The sequence below is a fragment of the Danio rerio genome, chromosome 5 (assembly GCF_052040795.2).
Source record: "Danio rerio strain M-AB ecotype USA chromosome 5, GRCz13ab, whole genome shotgun sequence".
In the NCBI taxonomy this organism is placed as follows: domain Eukaryota; kingdom Metazoa; phylum Chordata; class Actinopteri; order Cypriniformes; family Danionidae; genus Danio; species Danio rerio.
In genome coordinates this window covers 41,667,288-41,680,010 of record NC_141025.1, presented here as the reverse complement: position 1 = coordinate 41,680,010, position 12,723 = coordinate 41,667,288, and the positions used below count along the sequence as shown (strand labels likewise).

The window sequence follows — 12,723 nt, the reverse complement described above, 5'->3', positions numbered from 1 at the left end:
ACACACATGAGAAAGGTGCACACTGAGGAATCCTTGGAGAGGAAGCTGGCTAAAATCAGCAGGAAGCAGCAGCGGGTGAGGCTGGGCGAGGAGTGAGGTGGCAGACAGGGAGGAGACTCCACAGCACAGACAGTTGGAGGGCTTAAGCCTGGCGGACAGGGACTTGTCAATTGCAGCTGTTGCGGACACTGATTGATAGAGTTTGTATTCCAGCTCAAATCTGAAAACAGCTCAGCCAGTGCCAAGTAGATGGGTGTGTCAACTCTTCAAACAACAAAATGAACACCATCATCTGGAGATGGTAAACTGAGTAAAAGGAACGTGATACACACAACCAGTGTAATAAAACTTATGTAGAAAAACAAACAGCATTACATTCTCTAAAAGGAGAAAGCAATCTTTGGTATTAGGGATACTTAGGCCCCATTTACACTGCCAGTTTAATGTGAGCCAATTCCGGAAAAAAAAAAAAAAAAAAACGCACCATATAGGACACCATATATAAACCATAGGCGCAAGCTGCGATGATGGCCCTTTTCCTCCTCCCCTGCCTCAAAATCATCGTAAAGTTGGGCGAACTTTGCATAATTCACAGAGCTAAAAGCAAGACCATTTCTTCCATCGTGGCTAGTGTGGGTCAGATGCTTGAACCCGCCTTTACGCATACACAATGTTGTAAATTGTATGGCAAGTGTAAACACATGAATCGGAAATGGGTCACAATTAAATGAACATGTAGACAGACATAAAAATCAGATATAGACAACAAATCGAAATAGGGCATCAAGGCCTGACAGTGTAAATGCGGCCTTAATGTGCTCTAATATTACAAGGAAAATATCAAATGAAATTTTAAAAATTGTGGTTTGAGTCATGCTACATATGTTATGTATATATGTACAATGCAACATTTAAATACAAGCAGCACAAACAACTAATAAACAAGTTTATTTTATCAAATGACTTAATTCTTTTACAAATAACAGTAAAATCCTGATCGCTTTAGAGGATTTTGTTTCACCTGCTACTAAACCAGCATATGTGTGGCCCTTGACCTGAGGATAACAAACATGTCAGTCAGCTCATCAAAACATGTGGCTGTTTGCATCCATGTCTCCAGTGGGTTATAAAACAACAACCAAGGAGGAGAGCAAAAATAAAAAAAAAACGTTCAAGCAAACAACACTTCAAACCCACTTTCCACTTTGAAGTTTGACTGAATCATATCCTGCTAGGTAGCACCTCCTTCTCCTCCAAAAGGCTGATGAGTTGACTGAAGCTCTCTTTCACGTCCTCCATGTTATTGGTTGAGGTGCCAGCAAGAATCCATCTCTTCCCTCGGGCCAGCGGCTCCAATTCAAAGAACTTTCGTATCTGAAAAACAAAAAAAGAAATATTTAATTTATTACGCCTGTGTTCTAAAATAGCACCAAGATCATTTTGGTTTATCTTAATTTATGGTGCAGATGTCAGATTTAATTTAATGAGAGTTCAGGAGGTTTATGGACTGAAATTGAAGCTCAAATTTTAACTGAAAAACTATTCATATAAATAACTTATAAATGACAGCATTATTATTATGTTAGGGATCCAAATTTATGAATCATTTTGCTTTTTTATTCATCCAGTGTTTTTATCTTAAGTCTTGTAGTCTATACTATTTTTATGTACAATGCCTTTGTTACTCAAAATAAAGTTAAGATAAATTAATGAGTACTTTTTTGTAAACAAAACAATATATATGGAGTAAATGAGACAAATTAGGCTAGAAGGGAGGTTTAAACGAAATGTTAATAATTTATTTTTAGCAGTTATTTTTCTCTTTAGTAACAGATTAGTGTTCACTATCGTTTTTATAAACAGACGATTTGCGAAAATGGTTCTATTTACATTTGGCCACATAAATGTGTTTTCGCTAAACTGAGGCCCCGTTTACGTTAAAACGGAACAAAAACTATTCAAGTCCACGCTGGCATTTCACCTAGTGTTTCAGAAAAGATCTCCATCCACACTACATGAATGTCCAGGATATACAGCTGAATCTCATCTCACTATAGTAGTTAAATATCTAATAGAATCTAGATGTTAAACATCTAATTATCTCACTATAGTAGTTAAACAAAACTCTTTGGTCTTTTGAATCTGTTACTTGTTCTCAGGTATTGTGTTTTGGCTGAGTGCAAGTTAATACAGTATATTAATTTATGTAACCATATATACTGATTCTGCACATTTGACTGATTGCCTGCCTTTGTTTCCTATATTGTAAAAATTTATTGTATCGTTGACTTCCATTATTGATTATTAAACCTGATATTCAGCAATTGAGAGAGAGGGGATATTTCATATTTTTCAATAAAAATGAAAGGAGGCAGTAAAATTATAACCTCAATTTTGTTATAAAGATGCATGCAGTGAAGATGACGATCCTATAAATATGTAGCTATGCAAATAGGCAGTTCCTTAGATCATGTTTTTATTTTATTGTTAAGATAGTGAAACAGCATAACAAAGGTGATATAAATGATGTCATACAGTACACTGTTAAATTTGAAGATTCACCCGACGTGTTTGGGAGTTTGTCTATATCAAACTTGCAAAGTCTGAACTAAAATAAAGGATGCAAGACTGAACTTTGTGCACTTGATATTGAGTAAAAGTTCCAATCAGATGTTCAGGGTAACGAAAACTTCAGGGTAGTGTGGATGGAAGGCGTAACCGAAGCAAAACTACGTTTTAAAACTAAAAGGTATTAGTGTAAACAGGGCCTGATATGTTTGCAATCTATAAATTCTGCACTATATGCAAATGTATCTTTAAAATATTAATTATTATATTATTTAACTTTAACTGTTACATTTTATTTGACATACAAGTGATTTTATATGTGGGATATATCATCAGTTTAACATCATCAGAAGCGCACAGGGCTCTGCGTCATTACAGACTAAATGAAACATCAATGTTTGTTGTAGACATGTGCTAACAACCATTTAAAACTATAAGGGTTTTGTGTATACTCTCACCAAAAAAACTACCTTTGTTAACTTTATTTTTTTTTAAACTATTTTTCCTCTCCTTTCACAGAAGCACTTCGGGTGTGTTTTTTTAATTTAATTTTAATTAATTAATTTTAATTAATAATTTGATATTAATTTTACATTCTAATTTTGTAACATAAGGGCCAATGTTTGGAAAAAAATGAATGATAGTATGAGACAATAAAACAAACATCAATAACTATCATCTGTGGAGTGGCGTTGAATTATAGCTTATTTGATTTGCTCTATTAAATTTTAAGTCATTTAGCATACACCCATAACATTTTTACATTTTGGAAGAGAAATACTTCAACAACCCGATGCATCTAGACCTGTCCTTTTTTATCTGGAATGCATCCATACCACCTCCTGAAGTGCTTTGAGCAATTGGATTGATATCCACCCTCAATATGTTTTTAGGGTATTTACACTTGCCTGTTTCACAAATAGATATTAGATCAGAAAAAAACAACATATAAAGTGACTAGATGTACACAGCCTCAAAAATGTTAAACTGCATACATTTTTTAAGGTGCACCATAAAGGGCTACTTTATCATAAAATTATACTAAACAAAAAAGTCCTGAAATAGCTTTTATTTTAAAAAGGTTTGGTATCTACTTATTAGGTCAAAATATTTCTCACAGATGATCAGAGACATGTCAGTGTCCAGGCACTGTAAATGTGCAGCTGGGAAACTATGCAGATTTAGTTAATATGTACATGGCGTACTCAAAACTGTTAGAAACAGCTGATTACAAGGATCATATGTCAAAGCTTTGTGCTCTGTACTTGATTATACTTTTATGTCAGCACTTCATTAAAGCATGAGAAGATCAGAACCATCTGTTAAATTTGATCTATTTGAGGAATATCATACAGCTTCTGCTCAAAAGACTCTACCAGAGTAACTCTGTAAGTCATACCAAAGACGTTCTCAGCTTTGCAGGAGTCAATTGTGATTATAAAAATCACTTTTAAGCCTGGAAAATATTTGATGCTGTCCTTTCTATTTAACTGATCTCATTTCACACCACAATAAATCATGTTCTTCAGGTCACAAATATCTAAAAGACTTGACAGTACCTGGAATATATAAGTCCACAAAAGGAGCTTTTTTTCTTTCTTTTTTTGCATTTGGCTCCAAAACTCTGAATCTTCATGATAATGATTGGGGCTCAGACACACTCCCTCAGGGTTATTAGAGATCAAAAACACCTCTTTAGCCTTAAACTTTCACATAATGCATCTTATTTGTTAACCTGGTAGTTTGACAAAGAGACAGTTCATCCAAAGATATATATGTGTGTGTGTATATATATATATATATATATATATATATATATATATATATATATATATATATATATATATATATATATATATATATATTCATTCATTCATTCATTTTCTTGTCGGCTTAGTCCCTTTATTAATCCGGGGTCGTCACAGCAGAATGAACCGCCAACTTATCCAGTAAGTTTTTACACAGCGGATGACCCTCCAGCCACAACCCATCTCTGGGAAACATCCACACACACATTCACACACACACTCATACAATATGGAAAATTTAGCCTACTCAATTCACCTGTACCGCATGTCTTTGGACTGTGGGGGAAACCGGAGCACCCGGAGGAAACCCACGCGAAGGCAGGGAGAACATGCAAACTCCACTGCGCCACTGCCTCGCCCTATATATATATATAGGTTTGTTTTTCCCCAACGCCTATCACATACCCTTTGGAGTATCAGGGACTGTTTACACTAATACTTTTTAGCACACAAATAAAACACAAATGATTTGCTACGGTTACGCCTTCTGGCCACACTACCTCAAGCGTTTTGGAAATGCTGCTGCTCCTTGTCAGTTTAGATGGGGGAAAACTGAGACATCTGAAAATAAAGGCATGGCTGTAGACATTCCCCTATCTTAATGGAGCTTTTCCTCAATATTTAGTGCACAAAGTTCAGCTTAGCATACTTTCCTTAAGTTCAGACTTCGCAAGTTTGATATGGAAAACAAACTCCCAAAGACATGTTGGGTAAAACAGTGTACTTTATAACGTCATTTGGATCACCCTTCTACACTTTCACTACCTTAACAATAAAGTGAAAACATGATACAAGGAACTGCTTATTTTCATATTAACTTAACAGACACCAAAAATGTTGAGGCATCTACATATTTATATGATCGTCATCTTCATTGTATACATATTTATCACAAACTAGATCCTATGATATAACTGGTTCCTTTCATTTTCTTTGAAAAATATGAAACACATCCTCTCGTTTGCTGAATATTAAGTTTTAATAATCAATAATGGCCATTAAAAAAGTCTAACACACAATAAGTTTATACAATATAGGAAATTAAGGCAAGCAATCAGTCAAATGTTTAGAATCAGTATTCGTGGTTACATAAATTAATATATTAACTTTTTTTTGCACTCAGCCAAACACGGTACCTGAGAACAAGTAATAGATTCAAAAGACCATTAGATAGAGACAAGATAAGTTAAAAATCACATCTGACAACTATAGTAAGATGAAATGCAGTGGAAGATCTTTGATGAACTGTCCAACCTGCGCTGCTCATTTTCAGTGGTGAAATGTGGAAAAAGATATTTTCAGAAACTCTATGTGAAATGCCAGTGTGGACATGGATCGTTTTCATTCTAAAACGTTGTTTCAAAACTAAAACGTATTAGTGTAAACAGTGCCTAAGGCATGTCCTATCGGACCATTCTTTGACATTTTAACTTTTTAAAAATTTTCTTATTAACTATTCCTTTAAATATACGTGATCTCACTCAGAATCTACAGGAAACAAGAAATGTCATCAGCATCAGTTCAGACCTAGCCTCATACATTTGGACCTAGCATGCTTATACAGTTGAAGGCACAAATATTAGCCTTCCTGTGAAATTTGATTTCTTTTAAAAAGATTACCCAAGTGCTGTTTTACAATTTTTTCAACACATTTTATACAATATACAGTTGAAGTCAAAATTATTTGCCCCCCTTTGAATATTTTTTAAAAATATTTCCCAAATGATGTTTAACAGAGCAAGGAAATTTTCACAGTACGTCTGATAGTATTTTTTGTTCTGGAGGAAGTCTGATTTGTTTTATTTTGGCTAGAAAAAGCAGTTTTACATTTTTTAAAAAACTTTTTAAGGACAAAATTATTAGCCCCTTCAAGCTATATATTTTTTGATAGTCTACAGAACAAACCCTCGTTATGCAATATCTTGCCTAATTACCCTAACCTGCCTAGTTAACCTAATTAACCTAGGCAAGCCTTTGAATGTCACTTTAAGCTGTATAGAAGTGTCTTGATAAATATCTAGTCAAATATTACTTAACGTCAACATGGTTAAGATCAAATAAATCAGTTATTAGAGATGAGTTATTAAAACTATTATGCTTACAAATGTGTTGAAAAAAATCTTCACTCCGTTAAACAGAAATGGGGGGGGGGGGGGGGGGGGGGGTTTGTAAACAGGGAGACTAATAATCCAGAATTACTAATAATTCTGACTTAAACTATAGTTGCAAGATACTAGTATTCAACTGGTGGTCATGGGGGAGTGGAGAGTATGAGACTAATTCCAGTGACGCTCCACCGACAGACGAGTCTTCTAGCCTCCACTGCTGAGACTGCAGCTCTGCACAAGAATTTTGGTCAGCGGGAAATTAAAATGGTTGTGCCGAACTGAGGTTTCTCTCAAGTATATTTTTCTTCACTCTCCTATCGGTGAAGTTTTTTCCCCCTCTCCGCTGTCGCCTCTGGCTTGCATGGTTCAGGATCGGTAGAGCTATGCATCGATCAATTTGTTCTTCAGTGTTTGGTCTCTCAGTAATGACTTTAAGACACACTGAACTGAGCTAAACTGAACTGAACTTAAACACTAAAAACTGAACTACCCTGATCCAGTTACTATGGCCATTTATGTGAAGCTGCTTTGACACAATCTACATTTTAAAAACGCTATACAAATAAAGCTGAATTGAATTGAACTTAAAAGTGCTATCTTAAGGCTTAAGGCTAGGTTAATCAGGTTACTTTGCAAGTCATTGGACAACAATGGTTTGCTCTGTAGCCAGTTCAAAAATACGTTCTTTAGGGGGCTTATAATATTGACTTTGAAGTATAAAAAGTTTATACTTTTTATTCCAGACAAGCTAAAATAAATTTAACTTTCTTCAGAAGAAAAATATTACAGGAAATACTGTGAAATATTTTCTTGCTCTGTTAAACATTCATTAATTCATTTTCTTATGGGTTAGTCCCTTTATTCATCAGGAGTCGCAACTTATCCAGCCTATGTTTTACACAGTGAATGCCCTTCCAGCTGAAACCCAGAACTTGGAAACATCCCCACACTCATTACACTACTAGTTCATTCAATTCACCTATACCGCATGTCTTAGAGTGTAGGGGGACCTGGAGCACCTGGAGGATACACATGCGAAGATGGGGAGAACATGCAAACTCCACACAGAAGCGCCAACTGGCCGTGCCAGGACTCGAACCAGCGAGCTTTTTGCTGTGAGGCGACAGTGCTAACTACTGAGTCACCGTCCCACTGCAAATAGTAATAAATCAACTGTATATGAGTAAAATTAAGCTCAGTAAAAACATGTTGTTGTTTTTATTTCAATTATTGCAGACAAATTCTGGATCTATTCTTCCTTTCTGCAACCAGCTTTGACAATCACTGTTTTTCCCATGCTTCTGTTTAAATAAATGCAGTGTATTTTTTTCTGACTGACCATCTTTGATATGACACATGGTGAAACCACGATATCCATAAACGCTGAGATATGAAGAGATAGTCATCTATTGTCCACAATTTACCTTCCTCAAAACAAAAGAGATGCAGCTTCAGATGTCCCTAACCAAATGAGATAAGCAGCAAAGTGTTAGTGGATAAAAGCACAAGGAAATACAGTCCGTGGGCCAGATAAAGTCATACCAGAGGATATGTTGCTACAACAAACAGATGCAACTATGTCTATCGTTTCGCAATCAGCAAGCTTGAGCACACTCGCTGCTAATCTGATCACAACAAACAGACCAACAGAGCTGAAGAATCGAATCAAAGTGTTCAGTGTGAGTCTTTAGTGCACGTACTGTAAGCAATCCTACTCAGGAATGAAGCACTTGCTTTTGCAGTGCAGGTATCTAACTGTGCCATGTTGGGATTTATTAGTGTCTGCTGTTTTCATGACGGCCTACTTCACTGAGTCAGAAGATTGTGTCTCGTCTTTCCTCCAGCAGAGTCTTTAGGGGGCACTGAGCTGTGCCTTGCTCATAGTGTAACAGGAGTTTAATGACAGATTAGGTCACTTCAGCCCGGGGCCTGACCGACCCAAACAGTGTTAACAAATCCGTCTTGGTAAAAGGAGCTGCCCCAGGCCTGCTGGCTTACCAGTCTGTCTGTCCGTCTGCTTGTCTGTCTGAGGCAGGCCCCCTTCTGGAGAACGCAAGCTATGCACTGATCTCTTAGATCACAATGGGGGAAACCAAAGCACAGCAATGCCTTCATAAATAAACCATTACATACAGTTGAAGCATTTGCTTTAGCTCAGTGCAGGTTGGTATACAGTTGCGTGACAACGTGACATGGAAAGCCTCACGCCATGGTGGCAGATGGCTGTTGGGATGACCACTGGGTCACACGGTCAAGCCTTTAGGTCAGTGGGACCAATGAGTGGCCTTGCGAAACAGAAAACAGAGAGCAGATTAGAGCTCTGACAAGTTGCCAGAAATTTCTCTTAAACTCACAATACGCAGGTAAGAGTGAGAGGAAAAACTGCATGAGTAAAACAACAAAGTGCTTTCATGTTCAAGAATATATCAAATCATTTCAATGTAGCGATAACATTTTAAGCACTTTATTCACAAATTAAAAACTCAAAACGTTTAATGTATATATATATATTTTTATGGCTATTAAAGTATTTACACAGATAGACAGGCTTGAACTGTTCCTATTCACTGATTGGTCAACCAAAAATGTATTTTGTATTTGAATTTTTATCAATTGTCAGATTTTAAGGTCCCGCTTTATATTAAGTATCGCTTATACCTGTGAACATACATGTGTAACTATATGTGTAAGTAGTATGTAGGCCCACACGGAATCTGCACGCGCAGAATTCAGCAGATGTTCTGTGGAATTCCGCAGATTTTCGCCTATCAGTAATTCTGTTTATTTACTTGAGTAAATGTGTATAAATCTATATTTATTCAGTTTTTAAATTAGTTTCAGTAATAGTATTGACTAATATGAAAATATTCATCTGACTTTGGCACAATGCAGTTTGTACAGTAATATTTTCAGTCTTTTTGTAGAGATATTATATGAGAGACTTTCTTTGTTTACCAAATGAAGTGAATCAAATTTGATTTGCATTTTAAACATTAAATACAAGTTAAGAAGGTTTTAGTTATGATACTCCCAAAATATTTACGCAGTAATCCGCAAATTTTTATTAAAATTCTCTGCAGAAATAACAAAAATGTCCGCAGATTCCATCTGGCCCTAGTAGTATGTAACTACAATGTATTTACACACTGGTGCATAGTACTTGTGTAATACTGGTGTGTTACACACATGTAACAACACACTGAATAGTATGTGTAAGTTCAAATGTGTAACAAGACATAGGTAAAAACACAAAAAAGTACACATCTGTAACTAACATTCAACTTCCACACCTGTTTGCATACGATGTATTTCTGAACACTGTATTAGAATAAGAATGGCAGAACTGACACTGCATTAGGTTTCACCTTGCGATACCAGTGTAATTACAGGGTAAATTCTCAGGAACTGTCCACTCAATATAAATTGTAAAAAAGTCACAAATTACTGTTTAATATATAAAACCTAAGCCTTTATGCAACTGTTTTACAACAGCAAACTTTTGCCAAAAAAGTATAAGCATATATAGAAATATACAAATGGCATATGTTGTTTTAAGGTGAATTGTAGAATCACATCAGTAATACACATTAAAGGGGTGTTTTATCAAAGATTGTGTTATTAATGTCCCGTTACACATTTGAACTTACACATACTATTCAGTGTGTTCAGTGTGTTACATGTGTGAAGTTAGGCCAGTATTATACAAGTAAACACTGTGTACCAGTGTGTACATACACTGTAACTACATACTACTTACACATCTATTTACCGTGTAAGTTCACAGGTATAAGCGACTTAAAGTAGGACCGATTTTAATACTGCAATTAACCCTTTAACTGCCCGTTTGACCAAATGGTTGACCATATTTTGACTGACCATATCTTATTGAGAGGAGTACCTTCATTCATTCATTTATTTTCTTTTCGGCTTAGTCCCTTTATTAATCCAGGGTCACCTGGTGGAATGAACCACCAACTTATCCAGCATGTTTTTACGCAGCGGATGCCCTTCCAGCCACAACCCATCTCTGGGAAATATTCACACAAACTCATACACTACGGTAAATTTAGCTCACCCAGTTTACCTGTACAGCATGTCTTTGGACTATGGGGAAAACCAGAGCACCCGGAGGAAACCCACGTGAATGCAGGGAGAACATGCAAACTCCACACAGAAACACCACATGACCTGGCTCGAACCAGCGACCTTCTTGCTGTGAGGCGACAGCACTACCTACTCGCCGAGAGGAGTACCTAACGTAACTTAACCTGATTGAGCCATCTCTACCACTTGCTTGAAGAATGTTATGCCAGAAAAAATCCACTAGTTGTCACTAACTCAATTAACAGCACTCGTCACAACATTGCTTCTACCACTAACAAAGGAACATACACTGACCTGTTTTCTACCTGTAATAAAAACACCACCCAATCACACTGAGACAGTGAAGGAGTGATATGAAAGAAAAACAATAATAAAAATGATCAATGTGACCTGTTGTTTTACAGCCAGCTGATACAACAAAATGCAAATTTGTCATGTGCCTGTGGGTGGTTAGTAGCTAAGATCCCATGACTGATGACTGCACAGGGGGCCGAATGTGTCCAGCTGCTTTTTGGCCTGCAGAGATTACTTTTACATTTGATGCTTTCAAGAGAAGATCTACGAGAATCTTTTACTTCAGAAAACACATATAGGCAAATTACCAGTTTGTAAGCATTCAGGATGAGCGTGCATCAAGGTTGCAGAAAAAAAAATGGGAACGCTAGTATTTACAGCAAGGGAATGACATCCGACGCGGAAGAGAGTTTGTTGTTGTATTAGAGATAAGTTGCAGTTAAAGTCAGAATTATTTGCCCCTCTTCAGATTTATTTTTTTCTATATTTCCCAAATGATGTTTAACAGAGTAAGCAAATTTTCCCAGTATGTCTGATAATATTTTTTCTTCTGGAGAAAGTCTTATTTGTTTTATTTCGGCTAGAATAAAAGCAGTTTTTAATTTTTGAAAAGCCATTTTAAGGTCAAAATGATTAGCCCCTTTAAGCAATTTTTTCCAATAGTCTACAGAACAAACCATTGTTATACAATCACTTGTCTAATTACCCTAACTTGCCTAGTTAACCTAATTAACCTAGTCACGCCTTTAAATGTCACTTTAAGCTGTATAGAAGTGTCTTGAAAAATATCTAGTAAAATATTATTTACTGTCATTAAGGCAAAGATAAAATAAATCAGTTATTAGAAATGAGTTATTAAAACTATTATATTTAAAAATAATAATTCAGGGGGGCTAATAATTCTGACTTCAACTGTATTTTGATTACATGTTATATATATATATTATTTACATAATACTTTAAGTGTATTATAAAAGCTTGTCACTCAGTGATAAGCACAGTTATTAGGTAAAATTAACGTTAAAATGAGCGGCGTTCATCTGACATTCGCAATAGCACCCTCCCCATGAATATTGTATAAGACAAAATGGCCATGCATCCGGCCCCAAATATACAACTATCTCATTAAATCTCCTAGTGATTTTGCAAGAGAGAAGTTAAAGGCCTACAAGTCTTTGGATGCCAACAATTTTGTTCTGTGTGGTCATGTGCAAAAAAATAATGTTCCATGATTACCAGAAGTAAAACTTTGTAGTGCTAAAAACCAAGGTTCTAGGCAAGGCCTGGGTAATCACCAACAAGCAAAACAACTGCATTCTGACAGCAAACTGCACCTGTATGGCAGGGTATGTGAACTTAGATTTTTACATTTCATTCTAAGCATTCAGTGTTTGCTGTTTAATTAACCATATCTAACAGTTTTTACTGAAATCGTTGCTGCAATCAAAAATTAGTAATGTGTATGATTCAGCATAGCATGAACTTACCTGATATAGCATGGGAACTGCAGAGTCCAGCATTTTTAATTAGGTCCTCACTCCATTCAGCTCTTTTGATGGCTGTTAGCCAAAGACGTCTTCGATTGCCATTAAAAGTAGTGTGGCTTTTATTTGGCTTCCTACCGCACAACATAGCATGTTTGCTATTGCAACCGGTCTTTTTTTGAACCCGTGTGTAATTCCCCTATAGATTCAAAACAAAGGGAAAAGAACAACAACAGTTGTGCAAATTCTTATATTCAAAACAGAAATTGCACAAAAAAAAAAGTTTTGGGAAGAAGAAGCAAGCATTTTTCAACGGCTTACACGAGCTACAAACTTCTGACCCAACTATAGGATGTG

The 12,723-nt window shown here is 36.1% G+C and overlaps 1 protein-coding gene across 6 annotated transcripts in view; it reads right to left on the bottom strand.

Moving 5' to 3' along the window:
• Nucleotides 1-929: 929 nt before the first annotated feature.
• Nucleotides 930-12,723, bottom strand: part of arl15a (ARF like GTPase 15a) — a 161,754-nt gene continuing 149,960 nt past the window's right edge. For 3 of the 6 annotated variants that reach the window (XR_015490443.1, XM_087252601.1, XM_087252604.1), the window contains one exon: nt 930-1,374. Coding sequence is in view for 5 of the 6 variants with exons in the window: in XM_087252601.1 (XP_087108727.1) it covers nt 1,222-1,374 (153 nt within the window). In the remaining variant the exon portion in view is untranslated. 6 annotated transcript variants of the gene reach the window in all.